Raw genomic sequence first — 22,835 nt, 5'->3', positions numbered from 1 at the left:
CGACACCTTATTCCTTACAAAATAAATTAAATTCATTCGAAAAATATTCACCACCTCTATCACTACGAAACACTTTGATTTTCTTACAAATAAATTCTCAACCTCATTTTTAAAATGTTTAAATATATCAAAAGCCTCGTCTTTACTTGTCATAAGATACATAAAAGAAAATCTAGATAGGTCATCTATAAAAGTGATAAAATATCGTTTTCCACCTTTTGTTAGAGTTCCATTTAATTCACAAACTTCCGAATGGATTAAATCTAACACTTATGAATTCCTTTCACACTTATTAGAAAACCATTTCTTGGTAATTTTTGATTGAATACAAACTTCACATTTACCCACAAACTTATCATTACTTAGATTGATATAACCATTATTTTTCATATATTGTAAATTTTTAAAATTAAAATATGTTAAACACACATGCCACAAAGGATATGATTCAACGATATAAGTAAAAGAATTAACTTTATTCATATCAATGCTCGACTTGAACATGACATTGTTACAATATCCTTTTCTTATATATATATATATCACCCTTAAGCAAAACTAACTTATCGGATTCCAAGATAACCTTGAATCCTTTATTACATAGAAGACTCACACGCACTAAATTATTTCTCACATTGGGAACATGCAACACATTGGTCAAAGTCAATTTCTTCTTAGATGTGAAGTTGAGTTACACCGTCCTTTATCCGAGCACCTTAACCGATTAATAGTTTCCCATTAGCACTTCACGGTTTGACATTAATTCATAACTCTTAAATTATTGTTAGCCATTACATACATGGATAATAGCTCCGGAGTCGAGCCACCTGTAACACCCCTAACCCGTATCCGCTGCCATAACAGGTTTTCGGAGCATTACTACCATTTACAGATCACTAAAAAAATTTAAATACTTACCGATTCAATGCATCATATAAATAAATATATTATCATTCAATCAACAGTTTGACACTTGTATAAGCATCAAACAACAACATTGTTAGTATACTTGCACATATCTCATATAAATTCAACATTGATATATCTATTTTCTCGACATATCGCACTTGAGTTTAATAATAGTCTCAACTTACATAATTTCCTTGTATCAACATATCAAAGATAATCATATATGTACATGTCATGAAACATATCATGCTCTTACCGTTTCTTCATAAGCATATATCATTCATTTCATTATATCAATATTTCATGCTCCATCGTTTCCATATATTTTATGTATATTTATTCCGGTAATAGCTTATATCAAACTTAATATAAATTATATTCCATGTACTTATACTTATTTCGTTTATCTATCTTCATAATTATTTCATATAACCATTCGTCATCTGATACATATTACCTGAATATCAATTGTTCAACAGATGTTAGAGCGTCTCCCATCCACGGTCTTATTTATCTTTGACATGATGCCATAGTGTCTTTCAACTATGGTCTTACTCATTTTCTGTCATGTTGCCATGGTATCTTTCAACCATGGTCTTGTTCATTTCATATCACGTTGCCATGGTATCTTTCAACCATGGTCTTACACATTTCATATCAGGTTGCCATGGTATCTTTCAACCATGGTCTTACACATTTCATATCAGGTTGCCATGGTATCTTTCAACCATGGTCTTACACATTTCATATCAGACTGCCACGGTATCTTTCAACCATGGTCTTACACATTTCATATCAGACTGCCATGGTATCTTTCAACCATGGTCTTACACATTTCATATCAGAGAGCACACTCCCGCGAACCTCATCCTTACAGTGGGATTACCAGTCCAGGCTAAATCCCTTGTAGTATAAACTCATAGAGTATTGTCGGGATTACCAGTCCAGGCTAAATCCCCCTGCAACTACAATTACTCTAATGAGCTTGGATCTGAATTACCAGTCCAGGCTAAATTCAGACCCTAATTCGGATTACCCGTCCGGGCTAAATCCATTTTACAGGTATTCTTCGGGAGGGCTATATCAGAATAGGATCACCCGTCCGGGCTAGATCCTTTTTACCGTCAATTTCTTTTCAGAAATCCATCGAATTTTTCTTTCATTCAACTAGGACTTATTTTCAATTTATATCGAGTATTATCAATATTTCATCAAATATCATGAATTGAACATTCAAATCATATTTTCATCACATAACCACATATTTCGAGTATTTAAAATACAATTCAAGTTACACAAACTTACCTCATTGCTTGTTTGTGTTTATAATTTCATTAATCCGATATCTTTTCTTTTCCATGATCAAGTCTCATATTTGAGTCGTCCAGATCTTTATAAATAAATTTGATCATCATTTTCATTCATTTCATCTTCTAATACATTTAATTAATGCTCTAGGCAAAATTACCATTTTGCCCCTAAACTTTTAATTAATGATGATTTCGTCCTTAGGGTCAGGAAAATAAAATTCTTGCAATTTAATCCTTATTTCCAGCTATTATTCTCATATATATTGATAACAGTCCATGAATTCTATAAAATATCAGAATTTTCCATAATTTTAACACTTTTCAATTTAATCCCTAAAACATGTTTTCCCCCGATCTTGAACTAAATTAATAATTTCATTCAATTTTGTAATTTAAATAATAAAATAATCCATTTCATGCAATTTGGTCATTTCTGACATTTTTACAAAATTACCCATAAAGTTTTACTTTTATTCAATTTAGTCCCTAAGCCTAAAATATGCAAATTAGCCATGCTTAATGAATATTCATATATGTTTTCCTCCTCCTCCTCTCCATTCCACATCCTTGATGTATGTAGCACACTTGTAAGTAACATTATCTATAATCTTTATTATTTACTTTTATGAATATTCAAGTTGTCCATCTTTGTCATAGTCACTAAATTATTTATATCTGGAGCTATAGGACTCCAAATTAAAATCCACTAATTTTCCTTGAAACTAGACTCATATATCTTCTTACCATAAAATTTTCAGAATTTTTGGTTTAGTAAATAAGTACAGTTTATTCTTTAAAGTTACCCCTATTCTGCTGTCTGACAGTTGTGACCCTTCTTCACTAAAAATTAATTATCTCCTTGTTCAGAATTCGAATGATGTTCATATTTGTTTCTATTGAAAATAGACTCATTCAGGATTATAAAAATATAAATTTAAGCCCATAATTATTTTTATCCAATTTTTTTTATGATTTTACAAATTCAGAACAGGGGAACCCGAAATCATTCTGACCTTGTCTAGAAAAATTCATCATATCTCATGATTTAGAATTCCATTGCTTACATAATTTATTCTATAAGAAACTAGACTTAATAAGCTTTAATTTCATATTTTATTCATCTTATAATTAGATTTATACAATTTTTGATGATTTTTCAAAGTTAGACTACTGCTACTGTCCAAAACTGTTTTAGTACAAGATATTAATTACCATGTTATAACATCCTTATTTTCTTTTTCTACACCATTTCTCATCACTTTCTCTTATTTTTTCTTCACTAACATATCAAGAACATTGGACCTTATGTAAGAAAACTCTACTATAACATTATTTCCATGCTTTATCAATAATAACAAACTTAAAAACATATTGAAATCTTGATGTACTTACCTTTTCTTATTGATTTCAATCTTTAACTTGATTTTTCTCTCTCCTCCAGCTTCGATTTCTTAAATCCAACTTGATATTCTTGCTCCCCATCATCTCCTTGCTATCTTTCTCTCTTGATGGCTATGGAAATTTTTTCAATTTTTAGGTGAAAATAATGAATTTTTGGTGGAAGGACTAAATTGTAAAGAAAGCAAACTTCTTTTCTTCTTCTTATCTTACGTTAGTTTGCATGGGAAAGGAAATGTGTTGATAATTCTTCATCTTTCCTTCCTTTTATACTAAATAAATAATAATATAATAATAATAAACATCTCATAAAATATTAATAAAATAATATTTATCTAATTAATTAATTTAAAATATCATCAACATAATCATTACATTCTAGAATTCTCTCTCTTACTAATTGACCATTTTTCCCTTCATGATCTTTTAGAATTCCATCCTTGAGTCATCACTTAATTTGGTAAAATTGTGATTTAGTCCCTCATAATTTTTTTACCTATTCAATTTGGTCCTAATTCATCAATTTTTCTTGGTTTATAGATCATTCCACCCTTAAAATATTTGTACTATTAGTCCTTCAACTTTTTTATATTTACACTTCAACCCTTTAATTTTTGAGTATTTACTCTTGTGCAACAAGACTTTTCTCATCTTTGCAATTTAGTCCTTTCTTGAATTAATATATCATAATATACTTCTCAATATTGAAATCACTCAAAAATTCCCTTTTTGTCACTTTATTTCCTTATTTTACTATATCACGGATAATATTTTACTGTAAAAATTTTCGGGGTATTACACCACCAATTATAAGACTTATTGGTCATGGCTATGTTGAGTTCAGTAATCATACCAATCTCTAAACTCTTGATCCCTTTCGTAACCATGCCAGTAAAATTTATCTAATCATATATCATGTTGTAATTCTTGATTATGAGTTGGAATTTTGATGCCTGCAATTGCTACAATGTGTTGAAGAATATCTTTAAAGAAGAACTCGAAACTGGAAAATGAAAGCTAGCAACTCACAAGCAAAGCATTTTAATAGCATGCACCAGTTGATGCAAAAATATTAATAATTCTTCTATCAACTAAAAGAAGGGCACTCTAATATGGTTGAACAAATTATGAAACAAAACTAGAAACACATGGATTCATGATCATTAAGGTAAAAAATGATCACATGTTATCTAGTCAATGATTGGATTATGGTTTTGGAAAACAGAGCTCACTCTTTCTTATCCGAATGAAAATTGACCCAATAGGTGATTGAACTTGAAAATTGGACCCAGGAAACAAAAGTAGAGCACAACCACAATAAACTTGATAAGAGAAACAAAGAGAAAAAATAGAGGAAATATCAAATTTATGAACATAACTATCGGTTTGTCTATACTTTCTAGAAAGAACTAGCAAAGATAGATAGGAACAAATACAAATGAGATATCAAAGTCAATATTACTACGATGATAGTGACCTGGTAAATGCCGAACAATGGTGACTAGTTGTTGTTAGCAGTAGGGATTTTGGGAGATTTCAGATGATTTTTAATTTAGGGAGATGAGATTAGGGATTAGGGATTTATGGTTACTAGGTTAGGGATTTCATAAGAGATTGGAGGATTACGTGCATGTCGGATGGTGGTGATTAGTGGTGAGTGTGTTGTCAGTGTTGGAGTATCGACAATATGGATTTTGGGAAATTTCAAAGGATTTTTAATTTTGGGATATCAAAAATCAAAATAGGGTTAGGGATTTTCAATTTTTTTTAGGATTTTTTATTAAATTAATTTTAGTTTTTGGAATTGGGTTGGATTTATTAAATGTATATTGACTAGGTAAGAGTGCTAGGGGGTAGGCTGGTGGTTGGGGCCTGGATAAGCAGTGGGCTAATAGTCTAATACATATAATATATAATATATAATATATAATATATAATATATAATATATAATATATAATATTATTTATTAAGTTCAGTTAATTTGGTGAATTACTCGATTTCGAATCGAATTAACCGTTAATTGAAATTCCAAAAAATCTTTAATCAATTTCTGACTAAACTAGATCGGTTAACCGAACGATTAACTGAATTAGATCAGTTCGATCAGTTAATTCAATTTTAACCTGAAGTTTGAATACCCCTATTAGTCACGGCTTTAATTTACTTTTTTAAAAATAAATGTTTTTAAAATGTATTTTTCATTAAATCAATTTTTAATATTAAAATATTTTTAAATATTTTTAAAATGAAACGGAAATTATTTTTCAAATGTATTTAGATAATCAAATAAAAAATTGCTAATAATAAGTATTATTGAAAAATATTTTTATTAAATACACTACATTTAATTCATATTTAAATATTTTATTTATACAGCCCAAAAATAAGCGAAACAAAGGACTTAATGATCTAGTATCCGAATTCCGAACAAAAGCCCACTGTGATTCCCCAATTTTACGGCAGTTTCTCTTCCGCATTTGGCGGCTGTAGTAAAATCTCGTTTCTTTTTTCTGGTTTTCTTTTTAGGATTCTCAATCAACGACAATTGAATTCCCAGGTATCCCATTAATTGCTAATTTTTTGGTTCTATTTCGGGATTATTTGATTTCTTTGCCCTACACTTGTAATTTTGGTATGTTCGTATAAGTTAGATATGGAAATTAATTCAAGGTTTTTGTTATTTAACTGATAGTTACAAGGAATTGAAGAGTAATGGACAACATAGTAGATTCCTTAAACAGCGCCTACCAAGAATTTGTTGGTGCGGCAGCTCATGTTCTCGAAACTAAGGAATCTTCAGCTGCCCAAAAGACGGCAGCCACCGATGCTGCTCTGGAGAACTTCAAGCAGAAATGGGAATTATTCAGAGTGGCTTGTGATCAAGCTGAGGAGTTCGTCGAGTCCATCAAACAAAGGATTGGATCCGAGTGCCTTGTCGATGAAGCCACTGGCTATATGGCTGGGAAGTCGGGGCAGCACTCAGCCGGCCTTCCTCCCATCAGTGCCGTTCGTTTGGAGCAGATGAGTAAAGCTGTACGGTGGCTTGTGATTGAGCTGCAGCATGGTTCGGGAAATGCTGGTGGTGCAGCGGCTCATGCCCACCCTTCGGCACCTTTCGATGCTAGATTCCCTGAAGATGCTGCTCAGTAGGTATTGTTTGCTCTTCTTCTATACACTACAACTCCAACAAGTGGTTTTGAATGCTGACCCATGTTAGTTCTATGATTCAATTCTAATGTTCATTTCCTTATTTACATTGAGGAGACATATCGTAAGCGTTTAAAGTTGCTGGCGAAGTGATAATAATCCGTTGGTATATGAGTGGTTATGTTGTAGCATTCTATGGCATCTTATGTTTTACTACTACAAATCTATTTAATGATGTAAATCATACTGCAACTCTGCCAGGATATTGGTTACTGGGAAGCATCCCATCTCAATACTATGTACTTTTTTATAATCACGAGTTCAATAAATTCATTTGTTTTTGGACAACTATCATTAGACGTTTAGTAAAGTGAAATGAGATTCTGTATTTCGTTTGTCTTTGTTCCTAGTATATAATGTTACTGTTATTGACTGAGTGTTGTCTGTATTGCTTGGACTTGGTTGAGGCGTGGATGGGGTGCGCGGTGCGCGTTTTGCATTGGTATGTTCTTTTACTTTTATTTTTTGAAAAAAAGGTTTTCTATATATCCAGTCTTTAGAGGATTATCCCCATACTCATGTCCGGATACACGTCAAACATGGATTTTAGACTCCGGTACATCAACAAAAATTAAGATTTGTGGCAATATGGAGCAATGTCATGTGTTAGTAGAAAACAGTGTATGGGCATCTTGACAATTCATGGTTTACAGATTGTTATAGTGCATGTTTCAACTTTTAACATCCTTTGATAGATCTTTTTATGTTTCCTTAAGTGCCCATGTTCAACATCCTTATCTGACACTCACCTCTGAGTCCTATCAACACACATTAGTTAAAAAAGGTTACTAGATTGCCTTACCAAACCTGTCGTTGTCAACTATGTTGTTTAATAGCTTATTTTGCTTCAATGTTGATTTTTCCAACAGTTAATATCTAACAGTTTTCTTTATTATTTCTGATGACAATTACTGTTCATATTACCCTGTTCAAAACTTTCAACTTTTACGAAGAACAGACAATAAGGCTTCCCCTGGTTTTGATGACATAGCTCATATTTCATATTTTCATTGGCACAAGCACACACATATACGTCCACAACTCGATGAAAACATTACCATATCTACATGTTTTTGACAATTTATGATATTGTAAACATATACTTGATCGAGTCCTCTCTTTCTTGCTGAAGAATCATAGAAAATGGAAATATTCCGTAAATGATACGTATGAATATGATTGCATGAGCGATTTCGTGAAAATGTGCTTTATTATTCTGATTAATGAAAATTCTTTGGTTTAAAATTAATCCTAAGTGTGCTATATTACAACTTTTCAAATTAAAAGAAAAAAAAGGAATTATACTGAAACGTGGGGATTTCTTTTTACATTCAAGATGGGAGTATTTTGAAGGTTTTCTAGTTTTTTAGTATCTAATACACATTTTCTTCGATCCATAACTTAGGATATGATTGGTAAAATAGCCTTAATAAGTTGGAGATGTTTGATTTTAATTTTCAATTTATCGATTAATATCCATCCATCCCCACAAATCTTAGGTAAAGGTATATTGAGAATTTTGTATTAAGAGTCAGATTGCATTTTGTCTCATCTACTTAAGAAAATGAGCAAATTGGTCTTTGTACATTAGACCAAAAAGTAAACTAATCATCTCTGTTAAAAATTTATCAATTTTTACAGTTAAAAACTGACATGATTGATAAAATAACTAGACAGCGACATATAGCATGTCATATACATCTCATGCTGACATATAGTGATAAGTTTTTAATAATAAAAATGGACGAAATTTAAAAAAAAAAATTCAGTTGCTATTTGATTTAACTTAGAAAAATTAATTTATTCATTTTTAATATAGAGAATAAAATACAATTCAACTTTTAATACAAAGATTTTTATACAAAGATTTCTATCATATTTTTACCCAACCGTTAGTTTTTGTGTCTTTTGCTCATAAAATTGTAATCATTAAAATGAAAATGAATGTCTTACACCTTTATAACATTAAATTTTGCCGTGTCAATCTCAAATGTATCGACATGATTAAATTGCCAGGTTTATGCACCATTTAATACCCTAATTTTTTATATGCACAAATCTGGAATACTTAGTTCATCACTTCACTGAATAGGTTAAGGGTAAAAATAGAAAAAAAAACACATAATTACTTACTTAACCCTCTTTACATGAAAAGTTATTTTAGTTTTCGATTAAACTTATATTATTTGTCAAATCATTTAAAAATAGATAGATGAACCAATAATATACAAAATTAAGACAGATGAAAATAAAAAGACAAATGAAGAAGATGGAGAAAAACTCAACCTTCAAACAATCATGGCAGTTTTAGCATCTAAACCATACTTATCAGTGTTCATGTGCATGAAAAAATGTAGAAATGTCTAATTATAGTGGAGTTTGATACATACAAGTCGGAGTGACATACAATCATGCTATTTATTCTGGAAGGCCTAACTTTTGCTCATATAGTTTCAGTAAATAAGGATCTTTATAAGGGATGACAAACCTTTGAAGGAATTTCTTTTCAGTAGACTCCACCAGAAGATTAAGACTGAATTTCTGGATCAAACCTTTGGATAACAAAGCTTGAAGAACCAAACACCTGGGGATAATTCTCCTCTCCAAGTTATACGCAAGAAGAACCGGACGCTTAGCAATGTACGACGATTTCCATCCCATTGTGTCGACAAAAAGGCTCATTATCGCACTGATCTTCTGCTCTGAAAACATCATGGTTTTCGGATACTTCTCGAAAGCTGAAACAACTTCTTCATTAGACCAACCCCATTGTTTTAGAAGATCGATCTTCCTTTCCCATGTCGATTTGCTAAGCTGTAAGAATGCTTGAACAGCTGTAAGGAAACTACGTTTTGAAGGATCAAATCCCAGTTTCTTTACTTCTTCAACTATTCCTCTAAACTTATCAGGCTTGACTGAAAAGATTCTTGGGTGAAGGACAAGTTCAACAATAATAGTTGATTCAGGCACGCCGGATTCTTTCAAGATTGCAAGATTAGGAGCAAAAACGGATTGAAATTTACGCGTAAGAATGCTAGAATCGTTCTTGTATGCTAAAAACACCTGATCATCGTCGCATCTAGTGAATTCCTTGAAGGAGTTGAAGTTTGGGATGATGGAGTTATCTAAACTAGTTCTGAAGACACTTGGGTTTACAGCCAAGATTCTTAGAAGTTGAAAACGTGAAATCCTTCTGGAGTAAAAGAATTGAAGTTTGGGAAAAAGGGTTTTCTCAGGGTTGCACAAAAGAGATTCAGGCCATCTCTGAATGATGTTTCTTATCTGGGTTTTTGAAAAGCCATGTTTTTTTAAGAAGGAAATCACAGTGTCTGGTTGTTTAGAGGTCTCAAAATGGAGCTTCTTAGACACTGATACAGCAGATTGCGGAGACAGCCCAATTGTGTTTATGAGGTAAGAAGTCTTAAACCAGTGTCTACTTTCTGCGATTCCAGATTCATATCTAACAACTAACGCTGAAATTATTCGAAGAAAACTCGCATTCTTAGCACAAGTTGGTGGAATCCAGGAGCCATTTCTAATGAAGACTTGGTTTTTGAAAATGGAATAAATCATTGGTTTTAAAACTGAAACGTCAACACTAAAGACTGCAAAATTAAGATCAAAACACTGAGACGAAAACACACCTTGATTTCAAACAAATCTAACTTCTACTAAAACGTCCATTGTTGTTGTCCCGCTTGACTAATTGACTTCCACATTCTAATTGCTGCCGCATGAAATCATTTCACTCCATTCCTAGGTTCCCTTTTAGCTTTCGGTAAAGCAGATTTGGTTGCAAATTCAGATAGAGAAGGTTTTTTGAGTTTAGGGATCCACTCGATTAAAGCCTATCATGTGTTCGACAATTTGCCTGTGAGAACCTTCCTCACGTCTCACGCGGGCATAAAACGGTTGCTCGTTTTCCATCACGGCTAACGTGCGTATGAAACTTTTTTTTTTTTACATGTGGTGCCACGAGTAAAGTTGTGGTGATGTAGCATTATTTTATTTTATATCATATTAATAAATAATTAAAAATTAATATTTTTCATACAAAAGAAATTAATATCTTTAAAAATATAAAATTATTAAAAATTATAAAAATATTTATTAAAATTTTATATCATGTTATTGTTATGATATCATTAGTTAATTTAAATAATTATCACTTTTGATAATTTCGACAATTGATGTTGATTTATTAAAACATTTATTTCAATTCAAAATACTGAAATAGAACTTCTTTTTGTTAGAATAATTTTTTTATTTATAAAAAATATATCAAAATTTAATTAAAATAGTTAATGATATTAATTATTTGAACTAACTCATGACATTATAAAAATATAGAAATTAAATTATGTTAAAAATAAAAATTTAAAATTTAAAATTTAAAATTTAAAATTTAAACATAATAAAATAACAAAATTAAAATATAACCATTTTTATAAGGTGAAATAGGAAAAGAAGATCACTGTCACCTTTTAACAAAGCCATACTTTTTTTTTTGTATATTTTAAAGATTTTAAATTACATGAATTAATTAATATTAGAAATATTATTACATAGGTATGTATGTGAAAATTATAGATTTAAAATATAAATGTGTTTAAAAATAACATACAATAAATAATGAAATGGTTTAAAATTAATTAATCATAATAGCATATAAAATATGCACGATATTAAAACAAAATGTTAAATTAAATTATGAGTAAAACGATATTTAAACATATAAATACATTAAATAAATAATATTAAATGCATTACAATTAAAATAAAGATTTATCCGAGTGGTTAATTAAAGGCTTTTCTAATACTATTGGTACGAGTTCAAATCTCACTATATGCATATTTTAATTGTTTTTTTGTTAAAATGAAAAAACTAAAATATTGAATGGTATAATTTATTTTAATTAAAAAAGAGTATTTCCATATTTTTTTAACTAAATTGATAACCCAATCGAGGGTGAGACTAATTTAGTAAAATACTTAATAAATAATATAATAATTATAAAAATATAATAATTAAATTTGATTAGAAATTAAAGTATAAGAATTAAATATTAAATTTGAATGAATGGCACGTGTGAAGAAGGAAAGCCTTTTACATACAGTTAATAGATATTTTTGCAGTTGCAGTAGAAAACGTTGGGTGCGACTGAGGAAACGGAAACAAAAACGTTATACAATTTTCAGTTCTGTCTTCACTGAGTTACGTAATTTTCACTTTCTTCCTTCTTTTCTTATATCTTTAATCTTCAAAACATGCCCTTTTCCTCTTTTTCTTCGGGTCTTACGCACTCTCTCTTCTCTTGCAAAGCTTTTGATTTGGATAAATTTCCTTTCGCTCCAAGCTTCGATTCCACTCAATAACAAGAGCGTTATCCTTCACCTACTTGGTTTAAATGTTAGAATCTTGATTGATTCCACTTTCTTAACTCATTATTCCCTTCAAAGTATATATATTCTCCTTTGTTGACTAATTGGGTTTCTTTTTCTTTCTAAGATTAATGGATTTCAGCAATGAATCACGGGTGTTGCATCGCTGTTCTGCTCAAGTACGTGATGTATATTTCTTTTACTTTTATTACTAGCTTTACTTTTGATGTCCCTTTTCACTGTTCAATTTTCTATGGATAGCTATTCAACGCTTTGAATTGTGATCCGTTATCAATTGTTTTACCTTTTTTTTTTTGGGGGGGGGGTAACAATTATTTTAGTGTGTAACAAAGGACTTTAAAGAGTACTAGAGATGAAAGTTTTGTGTCAAGTTATCATGGCTGATGTGCTGGTGTTGTTTTAATGTCATTTATTTTTCTTGAATTGAATTAGATATTCATCGTTTAAGGTTTTGCGCAGATCGGAAATCTTCTCCTTCGATCATTGTGGCATCTCGTACATTTTATTATCAGCATATGCAACTTTACATTGGATATTGCTAATGTGCTTGAAAGCTATCTTATCTCTTCGGGACTGCTGGGTAGATACAAATCCCTCCATATAGCCAAGCTCCGCTATCTGGCTATTGTGATAGAAAGCGAAGGAGCTTATCAAACTTCGAAAATTATCGAGCTTTTGCAATGGCTGGAAGCTGTTGGTGTCAAACATGTTTGCCTTTATGATAATGAAGGTAGGAGTTCCGGTTTCTCATTGTCACTAGGTTCATTAGGTGAATGATATACCCGCAGTTTTTATGTTTATGCAATAGTGTTGTTGTAACATTCTGTTGTTCTAGGAATACTGAAGAAATCAAAGGATTTCATCTTGGAAAACTTGGATGGTGCAATATTGTTTCAGGTACTATCTCTCTGCATAAGGTGGAACCACTCTTTTATGTAGTTTACCATGTCTTATTAACATCGTTTACTCAATATAAATTAACCAAATTGCTGATCAGTTGCCAAAACAAACTTGCATGTTTTGTAACAGCATATTGATCTTTGATACTCAAGGGTTCTTTATGATACCAAGCAGCCAAAAAGTTGTAGTTATAATGTCAACTTCACGCACAGTCTTGAACCTCCTATAAAAGCTTGATGCATATTTGTAACATTTGTATTAGTCTTATTGTTGACTGCTTTTATACTCTTGCACTCCTAGGTTTCTTTCTGAAAAATTTACATCCTAGAGCTATTCCTTATACCTTTTGTTTGCTTGGCTCCAAACTGGTGTGAAGCTATTGATTACTATTTTGATGTGATGTTACGAAAGGTACTAAGCTACTGGCAACCTTCCATATATGCTATGTAGGATGCTCATGAAAATAATGTGCTATTAGACCAACAACATATGACTCTGGAGTTTGTGTCATTTTCTGATGGGAAAGAAGCAGTTGCCAAAGCAGCCAATGTACTTTTTATGAAGTACTCAAAATCAGGTGTGACTGACCAAAATCAGAAAGAGAAAATCTTCACTGAATCTCAAATGACCGAGGCACTCAAAACTGTTGGTTTGTTTTTCTTGTCTGATCAACTTGGTGAACTATAGGTGTTATTATCAGTTCTTTTTACTATTTGTTAATTTGACTTTTGAACTTCATCTTTTCTGTTAGGGAGCGGAGGGCCAGAACCGGATCTTTTATTAGTATATGGACCTGCCAGGTGTCACTTAGGTTTCCCTGCCTGGAGGATTAAATACACTGAGATTGTGTAAGTATTCTCTTAACGTAAATTCTTTGAGACTTGGAATAATGGAAACTACCATTGGTTTTTTCTTCTTCATCAATGATGCTTAGAATAGGACTCTGTCTGATGAAAGACTGAAACTTTCGAAATGGTCTTTCTTGCAATTTATCAATGTGTTTTATAAAAGAAAAAAATGAATAAATGTAGATCCGGTGGATGTGTATTCCTCTTTCCGTTTTATGTTTGAAGGGAAAAAGTAAAGATTGCCATTGAGGAAATACATAAAAGCTCAATTAGTTAATTTTTGCTTCGAGATTTTTAAGGATTTGGTTTTATCATGCATGATCAGGCATCTGGAAGTATTCTTAAAGCAATTTTAGTCTTAGCTTGAGTGCTGCTGTGGTGTTTGCATAGGTTCTAGCGTGTTAAGAGATATAGTTAGCCATTTTAGAACTTTAGACTTTTTTTTTTCCATGAATAAATCTGCTCCCTTATGCCTAATTATAATCTGTTCTTTTTAAACAGACATATGGGTCTCTTGAAGTCCATGAATTATGGGTCACTAATTAAGGCTATTTACAAATTCACAATGGTACGACAAAACTACGGTAAGTGTTCCTTTGACTTACACTATAAGTTATAGTAACCTCACAAAAAGGGTCGAAGGAAAAATAAAGAATGGAAATGTTTTCAATAGAAGATAAAGAACCAAACTGATATATATGAAATGGTGTCCCCAAACTAGAGTTACTATAATTTATGCGATCTTTTTCTTTCAATTTTTGAAGCTCCAAGTTTGCTTCTGTCTTTGTTCTAACACAGTCAATTCTAAACCAAGCCTAAGTTCCATGTGTTTTTATCTATATAACTTAGCTATTCAAGATCTCCATCTGAGGAAATAATCTTGTTGTCGTGTGAGACTGGCATGAGGTTCTTGCTAATGTTTTATTATCATTATTTGGTAGAATTGAGCGTGTTGTGGAAATGACAATTGCATTTTGGTGAAACTGATCTAGGGTTTCATGTTTCAACAGGTAAATGAAGTGCTGAATTAAGAGGTCATTTTCCTGGACAAGTCGTCATGTTATAGATAATATATATGTGAGCTTCAAGTTTGACCAGTAATATGGAAACCTTGTTCGCTGATAAATTTCTAGATGCAATCAAACATGTATTAAAACATATTTATAGTTGTTAATTAGAAAATTAACCCTTTTATTGTAAGCAGACAGCCAAGTCAGGTGATAAAAAACAGGGTTTCAGTTTTAATGATTAGATATGCATGTATTTGATAGAATTCATGTAAACTCTTGGCATGAAAAATGTTTACTTATAGAGCACTTTTAGTAGTAAATTTGTAAACATCAATTGGAAACGTGATTACAGTAGGCAATGGCTATGAAAGTAAGCTCTAGAATATCAAGGGTGGTAAATAACAGCATAGCAGAGAAAAAGGCTTCATCACTATCTGAGCTCAATTCTCTGTTTCCAGACATCGTCAGTGAATCTATACTCTCTAGTCTGTAATTATATAGATGAAATATTTTGATATTGACAAACGAAAAGGTAACTATTTGCTTCCTAGCAATCCGTTCCATGTAGCTTCAACTGAAAGCACATGGTGTGGTAAAACTGAAGTCAATAACAGCAGGTAGTTTATAGAAAACAATGTAGATGAATCAAATAGATAATCGGTTTATTTCCAGTATGGTTTGTCGAAATGATAGCAGATATCAAATAAGCAAACAATGTTTACATGATACATCATCATAGGTGATATAAACATAGGTATCTGCAATAAAACGTAGTCCATGAATGCTTTTACTTGGTCTTTAAGAGGTCATGGAACGAAGCAGGCTTCCTCCTGGATTCAGCACAAAGTTCCTGGAAACACGAGATGATTGCCTTATATTTAGTTATACAAACTCGAATATAAAGTTGAGAGCGTTATCTTTGAAGGAATATAAACTTTGTTTGTACCTCAATTGCAGAAGCCAAACGTAGGATTGTAGCTTCACCCCATGGACGACCTATTAGTTGTAAACCTATTGGAAGTCCTTGTTTGTCATAACCAACCTGGAATCGACAAAAGAAATAAGAAAATGAGCCAAGAATGGTGATGGTTTCACTACAACAACAGTTTAGGTATTCTTATGGCAAAACATGATAAAATCGACCCGGTTTAGGTTTCGAGGTCGAGCTGGAACACAAAATTTAATAAGTTTGACGAAAATACACCCAAAGTTTGACCTTGACTCAACTAGTTTTTGTCCTCTTTCCCCCTTTCTTTTGGCAAATATCATTCTTGACATTTCCGTTTTCCTGATCAAAGTCTAAGCTGTTATGCAACAAGGCATAACCAAATCCAACAAAATATAAGATCGCTTTTGGAATCTCAAGTAAAAAGGCAGTGCTCTTTCAAATTCAAGAGGCAAGCCTTTTTCAATCATTCGCTCAAGAAAAAGCGATGGAAATCACTCCAATGTTTCCAGGATCCTTGACTCAAAGTGTCAAATTGAGTAAAGTTAAAGTAAAATGTTCAAATTCTTAGCACCGAAGCTGTAGGAAAAACAAAGGTTCCAGTAAGTACATCAAACTGGTCTGCTCCATTACAGAAATAGTAGATTTGAGTTTTGACCCTTTCTCCTGTCAATTGTTAAATTTAATGCTATACCATTACGGAGAAAAGAAATGCATCTCACTTACAGGGACAGTAATGGCAGGAAGACCAAGAAGATTAGCAGCAAGAATGAACCGCATGAGATAACCTATAACAAAGTGAGCCACGTATCAGAAGACAGTACAGTCTATACGATACAAAGAGTAAGCCATATGTCACTCTGTATGATGATATGAATTAAATTGTTCGGACTCAGATCTGAATATCAGATATATGTCCAACACCGGTTTCTAAGTTTTTTTATGTATTTGGAGGATCATCTATCCATTTCCTAGTCTGGGTATGCTTGAGATATGGGTGTCAGATATGGGTTTTCTAAGAAAAGAGTTGAAGCAAAATAGATGACAAACCTGAAACCTGCATGTTCGATTCTCCATTTTCCAGAGCACCAGGTGGTATTTTTGGTGCTGTCATGCTGTTGCAAAAAAAAAAAAGTCATTTATTGAAAGGATTACTGAAAGATATTCTCATATGCAAATAATGCGGGAATAAGAACTAGTTCTTAAGCAGCAGGGTTTGAGCAGAGTTCCTCCAGCGTGCAAAAGAATGGTATCTGGTAGTTTTGCAAGTTACACCATTTCCCCTTTTCTAATGACTTGGTACATCCTCCCACCCTAGCACCATAACTTACCCAAGAATGGCATGTTTAGTCAAACAGAATAATTGTTTAAAGGCTAAACTCTTCAAAGAAGAGGCTTGAATCAGTTCAATACCAGAAGTCGTTGCAAATGATGATGATAGATGAGCCCACTGATAAGAATTTCATCAAAATAGTTGAACGATTAAGTTTACATACCCAGTTGTCGGGGTCACTATGACATCAACCTTCTTGAAGATCTCCATGTGATGGTGCATTATCCTTCGCCTGAAAGACTGAAACAAGTAAGGCCAAGTAGGAAGTAACAAATGCATTCAAGTTTTAAGTCAGTGAGGGGGGTGGAGAGGGGGAAAAGCGTTCATCAAATGTGGGTTTAAGATAGAAGTGTGAACTCTCAAAGAATGTGCCCAATACACTGCACTTTCATTTCTTCTCTTTCTTTTAATTAAACTTCCAATTCAAGTAAAGACAACATTCTCAATTATTATCAGATTCAAATCCAAGATTTCAGGGCAATGTTGCTCCTTATCTCCCTGACATCTTCAGCATTCTATGGTTAAAAAAACCAGACCAGTGGTAAAACTAGTCGAAACAATACTGGTCGGTTTGATCAAAACCATTTTTAAATATTCAAAAAATAAATTTAAAGTTTAAGAAATAAGAAATATAGTAAATAATTGATAAGGATATGTTTTTGACTTAGTGGTAAGGTTTTTAATATAAATCTAAGAAGGTTCAATCTCATCATTGTTAAAAAAAAAAAAAAAACTATAGAAAGCAAATACTAATCTTTACCGGTTTAAAAATATTAGTTATATGCATTATATTTTCCAGACAAACCTCCAGTTTCCAGTCTGACCAGCCAGTTTGGCCCGGTTTTTGTTTTCCTCGTTGTATCCTTCTTTTGGTTGACTATGCCATCACCCTTACTTTTGTTCCCTTCCCTCTCTTCATTTTACTTTTTTAAAAAAAAATAGAATTCACAGTTCGATACTAAGAACTCGGCATTCTATCATCCAGCAAGCTATGGCAGATCTTTCAAGAGAATATTTAAATGGAAACCAGATTACAAATATCTCTAACATCTAAAAGACATTATTTGCCAACAAAAGCAAAGCTCTTTCTCCTTTAAGGATCATAAATGTTGAGGATTCATTATGTGTTGAATCTTCTCTTTTCTTCTTTCTTTCGCGCGCGCGCGCGTGTGTGTAATTTTGAGATGCTTGCTGGTTGCAAATAGCTACTATAGATCCCAAGATCAAGCAACAGAGTTGTAAATCATACTATTGTCATTTTTGCCTTACCTAAGACACTGGGCAGCAACATAGTCTGATGCAGTGAATGTTCGAAAAAGTGCCATACAAGTGCGAGTATCACAATTCAATTTCACACCTTTCCTACAAAATTTAGAAGGAAATTAGGCCATATCTGTCTAAACTAATAAGGCATTGAAGATAGGGAACTACAATAATACTTTTATACTTACAATCATTAGTGTTAATAAATCCCCAGTTTTAGTTAGGCTAAATATTCTAAAGCAAAGAAGCTTACCCATCTTCTATATCAGGATTTAGCGAGCATAGTGATTCAGATCCAATTGAAACAAGATGAGCTATACGCATCTCATGTAGTTCTGGTATTACTATCTCTATTGTCTTGAAACATAACAACATCAGTTGTAAAACATGAGTATGTCAAATGATAAAGTTGAAGAAAATGGGAAAAGACAGCAAACAAAAATGGTAACCAACTTACCTTACATCCATGGCTTTTTGACAGAAGGTTGAGAACATCTTCACAGACGTCAGAGATATCAGTTGAATGCACATCATTAAACCACTGCAGGGGAAAACTGCACACTGAGAAACATTTATTACAAGAAATAACATTACTTGAATTCAATCTACTTCCAGTTTACCTCTGTATACTTCCCCAGTTGCAATGATCCCAAAATGTTAACATTCTCAAGTGATGACAAAATAGGCAAACAAGGGGGAGACTACAAAATACATTACAACAATGATTATTAACAGATGCAATGAAAATGCAAGGCTGACTAGCTTAACTCAATTAGTAACTTAGAAAGAAATTTACGGTTCCTTAACATGGAATAGGAAAGATGGAATTAAGAAGCAGTAATTCAGTAGAAGTAATATTTTTGGACAAGTACTACTAAGGCTGTCGAGGTTACCGGTTTCAAACTGATTCTGTCCTCAGGACTGGAACCCAAAATAGCTGCATACCTGGAAAAGGCCTCAGCACACTTAGCAATATTACGAAACACCAGTTTATCAATATTTTCCAAGTTCCACCACTATCAGAAAGTTTAGCTGCTCAGTTTACCAAAAATCCAGAATTTGCATGATCTAACTGCTTAGAGATTACATCAATTTGTTACCACACAACTGTAAAATCTATTGACAAGCACCAGGTTCTTACACTAGTATGACATCTTCCACTGTTGACGCTATTGGTCCAGCAATTTCCACAGTCCCAGATCCACATAATGATCTACGCAGATAAATCATTGCAAAAACAATAAATTTAGTCCTGAAGGTTTTAAAAAAGGTTTGCTTGAGCATTATAAAATTTTGGTTCACAATTTCCATGATAACCAACAATGAAGTATTCTTATGTTTTCAATAAAATATAAATCAGTAATTTGTTATGCGGCCTAGAAGAAGAGCTTACCCTCCCATGTTTGTCCTTCCATAAGTTGTTTTCAAGCCCACTACACCACATAGGGATGAAGGAATGCGAATAGAACCTGCCTTTTTTATTCAGTTAACCAGTAGAATATCAGTATATGGTAAATGAAATAAAAAAGATTCAAACTAAGGTAATAATTTTTCCAACCTCCACCATCTGTTCCTAGGGCAGCAGAACATAGACCAGAAGCTACAATTGCTGCTGGGCCAGAGGAAGATCCACCTGTATATCTTTCATGTGCATAAGGGTTTCTGGTTGTTCTGCACCTCAATACATTAACAAGTATAAATATGAGATAACTTCTAGAAATTTGGGTGGAATAATAGTCAAAAAAAGGTAAATACAAATAACTGCCAATAGAAACATTACTGAAGTAGCATATGCAAGTGTGCATCTTTATACATCTGGAAAACAAAAAATTTACCCATAATTTGGATTGTTTCCAGTTGTGCCCATGCCAAATTCATGCATATTGGCCTTCCCAATAAAAATCACACCACAGCTCCGCAATCTTGAGACAGAAACTGCATCCTTCTCAACAGACCTAACCTCATGCATCCATGTTGATGCACCTGTCATTAAAAAGAAAATCTAATCTGTCCTTCCTGCCATTAAAACCATTTCTAGGAAAATTTATTTTGAGAAAATAAATGCTAAGCTTATTTACCCTTAGTTGGATGAGGATAGCAGTCTATGTCATCCTTGATTGCCATGAAAATTCCATCCAAGATTGACAATGGATTTCCTGCATGGCTCACAGCAGTGAGATTTGAATTTACAAGATTTCTGCAGATAGGAACCCTATAGTAACCATTATATGTGGATTAAAAAGCTTCGTGAACAGATAATGCTGATATACCTTCCTTAAACCTTTGTGTTGAAGCTGCTGCTTGCTTCCTGATATCCTCAGCATCAAATGAAATCAATAATGGTGTTGGGGCCTTATGATATTTACACCCCTCAACAAGTGTGATGATTTGTTCTGCTATCTATACACCAAAAGGAGAGAATCTTCATTGTAACTGATTTAGAGCCAAAAAAAACTCTCTAGCATTTCATATGACTTACCTTAGAAGGTGTCACAAGTTTTGATCGATAAGCATAAGCAAAGTCACGAATCTTCCAGTACCGGAACGATGGAAGTGTATCCCCACTCCAGCAACTAGCAGGATCATAATGAGGAAGACACTTAAGGGCTGATTGAACTCTATCAGTAGGTTCCCCTTCTTCATCCACAATGACAACAGAAGGTTCTGCTTCTGGTTTGATATCACACAAACAGTCAGCTAGGTTTCTAACTGACCAATGACTCATGGGAAAATGCAAAACTATCGAAAAATTACTCAACAGCTAGAATCAATATTCATGGCTTGAAACATGGTACACTTTTCATCAAAGGAACAAAAGTTTCTTACAAAAACAATCAAACAAGAAAAAGAAGGTGAAAAAGGGGGTGATGAACTAAACCTTGAGGAGGAAATTCAGGTTTAAACATGGGTTTTTCTGGTATCTCAGTGTTCTGCAACATCTGCAAATACAAAAATCAAAATCATCATTAAAATTTTCTTAAGAATACCCTATTTTAAACTGAGTAATAACTAGTAAGGATATTAAAGCCGAAAGAAAGAGCGACACAAAATAACGAACCTCAACCATGTTATTCTCCTTTTTCATGAAAGATATGATCAAAGAACCTATAATTGGAATTTCAATTATCCTCACAAACAACTTCAGTATCGATCCCATCAAATGAGGAGCTGCACCCCAATCGATCCAAATAAATAAGAGAACAAAAAAGTTTATCAAATTCCAAGTCAAAGGGTCGAATTGTATCACATTTCCCATATATAATTAATAAAAATTGATACCTTGGATTGTTTCTTTCTCGTATTTAACGGTCGACAATTCCAGTTCCTTGGCCGGAACCATTACCCGCTTCTTCCCCATCGTTGGTAATCAGTGTTTTGGTTGATTTATTTTCTCGTGAATTTATGAATCTGGGAGTTGTTATTATTGGATGGTAAGTGTTCAACAAAAGCACGTGAGTCAGTCACTCTGATAAAGGAAGTGGTTGGTAGCCATTGTTACGTAAAAGCTGCTTTGTTACGGTGGGGAGCGTGAATTGGTCGTTCATACTTTGTGGTCCAAATCGATAGAACTACACCTAGAAATTGACTACTTATGCTTAGCTTTATGAAAGGATAACACTGTGTTTTAAATATTTAGTTAGAAATGAGTAGATGGGAGCACGTGAGTCTTGACGTGAAGATACAAAACGAAACTTCATTTGGAATCATCCGTCTCAATTTTTATTTGAATACAAATTACATAATTTATATTTTTTAAAAAATATTAATTATTATAAAAAAATTATTACCATGATAAAAAAAGTTATTAAACAAATAATTAAAATTAAAATTAAATCATTATATATATTATGTTAGTATAAAAAAGTAATTGATAATATAATTACTACTAGAAATAACAACAAAAATAAATATCATATGTATTTTTATCTAATTGTTCTAATGTTCCAGATTTGTCAAGTTATCCCTTATTTAATATTTAACATCTCATTTTCATCAAATGTTGATCATTGACTGAGTTCATCACCATCATCATCTAAATCTGTTTCATTAAGATTATTAACATCTCTTTCTTTCAAACACTCTTCGAAATATAAATCATCTCAAATCCACTTATCAATGAAGTTATAAAGTTTGCAACATGCAAGTATAATCTAACATTGTTTTTTTAAGCTATACTAAGGTGATGTTGTTAATATGAGGAATATTTTTTTAGAACAACAAATGTCCTCTCAACCACGTTTCGAAGTCTTGAATGTCTCAAATTAAAGAGTTAACGAGTCATCTCTAGTTTTTGTGTCTAGTTCTAT

At 32.5% G+C, this 22,835-nt stretch overlaps 4 protein-coding genes across 9 annotated transcripts; 2 read left to right on the top strand and 2 right to left on the bottom strand.

Moving 5' to 3' along the window:
- The first annotated feature begins 6,002 nt into the window (after positions 1–6,002).
- LOC121210814 (mediator of RNA polymerase II transcription subunit 32) lies at positions 6,003–7,113 on the top strand. Its single transcript, XM_041082461.1, has 2 exons — positions 6,003–6,175; positions 6,311–7,113. Exon 2 carries the CDS (start codon positions 6,331–6,333, stop codon positions 6,766–6,768), a length of 438 nt encoding a protein of 145 aa, XP_040938395.1. The 5' UTR covers positions 6,003–6,175; positions 6,311–6,330; the 3' UTR covers positions 6,769–7,113.
- A 1,916-nt stretch (positions 7,114–9,029) lies between these two features.
- Positions 9,030–15,306, top strand: LOC107920824 (dehydrodolichyl diphosphate synthase complex subunit nus1). Of its 5 annotated transcripts, XR_005906008.1 has the most exons (9): positions 9,030–10,236; positions 12,335–12,395; positions 12,688–12,958; positions 13,064–13,125; positions 13,579–13,777; positions 13,880–13,976; positions 14,478–14,560; positions 14,987–15,136; positions 15,168–15,306. XR_005906008.1 is itself a non-coding variant. In XM_041082458.1 (8 exons), the coding sequence occupies exons 1-8, from the start codon at positions 10,094–10,096 to the stop codon at positions 14,992–14,994; spliced, it is 915 nt and encodes a 304-aa protein (XP_040938392.1). In that variant the 5' UTR covers positions 9,030–10,093; the 3' UTR covers positions 14,995–15,306. The 5 variants fall into 5 exon arrangements, 4 of the variants coding, with proteins under 4 accessions (XP_040938392.1, XP_040938391.1, XP_040938394.1 ...); XM_041082458.1 differs by having other exon boundaries at positions 12,335–12,386; positions 14,987–15,306; XM_041082457.1 differs by having other exon boundaries at positions 14,987–15,306.
- Positions 9,244–9,896, bottom strand: LOC121211281 (uncharacterized). The gene is made up of 2 exons (XM_041083921.1): positions 9,889–9,896; positions 9,244–9,751 (listed from the first exon to the last, which is right to left on the bottom strand). Exons 1-2 carry the CDS (start codon positions 9,894–9,896, stop codon positions 9,244–9,246), a joined length of 516 nt encoding a protein of 171 aa, XP_040939855.1.
- A 321-nt stretch (positions 15,307–15,627) lies between the features above and the next one.
- Positions 15,628–22,182, bottom strand: LOC107928877 (fatty acid amide hydrolase). 2 transcript variants are annotated; one of them, XM_016860155.2, is made up of 20 exons: positions 21,808–22,182; positions 21,587–21,696; positions 21,407–21,467; positions 21,008–21,198; positions 20,799–20,928; positions 20,607–20,684; positions 20,364–20,511; positions 20,087–20,199; positions 19,922–19,997; positions 19,670–19,741; positions 19,422–19,473; positions 19,149–19,229; positions 18,986–19,069; positions 18,782–18,885; positions 18,535–18,627; positions 17,429–17,497; positions 16,983–17,047; positions 16,659–16,720; positions 15,933–16,028; positions 15,628–15,836 (listed from the first exon to the last, which is right to left on the bottom strand). In XM_016860155.2, exons 1-20 carry the CDS (start codon positions 21,884–21,886, stop codon positions 15,774–15,776), a joined length of 1,827 nt encoding a protein of 608 aa, XP_016715644.1. In that variant the 5' UTR covers positions 21,887–22,182; the 3' UTR covers positions 15,628–15,773. The 2 variants fall into 2 exon arrangements, 1 of the variants encoding a protein (XP_016715644.1); XR_005906007.1 differs by lacking the exons at positions 15,628–15,836; positions 15,933–16,028; positions 16,659–16,720 and having other exon boundaries at positions 17,036–17,258; positions 17,346–17,497; positions 21,808–22,121.
- Positions 22,183–22,835: the final 653 nt, after the last annotated feature.

The sequence above is a fragment of the Gossypium hirsutum genome, chromosome A12, assembly GCF_007990345.1.
Source record: "Gossypium hirsutum isolate 1008001.06 chromosome A12, Gossypium_hirsutum_v2.1, whole genome shotgun sequence".
Lineage (NCBI taxonomy): Eukaryota > Viridiplantae > Streptophyta > Magnoliopsida > Malvales > Malvaceae > Gossypium > Gossypium hirsutum.
The sequence above is the reverse complement of the archived record's forward strand: the minus strand, read 5'-3'. Positions and strand labels throughout refer to the sequence as shown.

Bases quoted from the DNA above. Each gene is read 5' to 3' on its own strand.
- LOC121210814 (XM_041082461.1), top strand. From the start codon at position 6,331: ATGGACAACATAGTAGATTCCTTAAACAGCGCCTACCAAGAATTTGTT.
- LOC107920824 (XM_041082457.1), top strand. From the start codon at position 10,094: ATGATGTTTCTTATCTGGGTTTTTGAAAAGCCATGTTTTTTTAAGAAG. The intron at 12,396-12,687 runs GTATATTTCTTT...GGTTTTGCGCAG, and splicing joins GTTCTGCTCAAGTACGTGAT to ATCGGAAATCTTCTCCTTCG. The intron at 12,959-13,063 runs GTAGGAGTTCCG...CTGTTGTTCTAG, and splicing joins TTGCCTTTATGATAATGAAG to GAATACTGAAGAAATCAAAG.
- LOC107928877 (XM_016860155.2), bottom strand. From the start codon at position 21,886: ATGGGGAAGAAGCGGGTAATGGTTCCGGCCAAGGAACTGGAATTGTCG. The intron at 21,697-21,807 runs GTATCAATTTTT...ATTGGGGTGCAG, and splicing joins CGAGAAAGAAACAATCCAAG to CTCCTCATTTGATGGGATCG. The intron at 19,230-19,421 runs GTAACCTCGACA...TGTATTTTGTAG, and splicing joins ACAGAATCAGTTTGAAACCG to TCTCCCCCTTGTTTGCCTAT.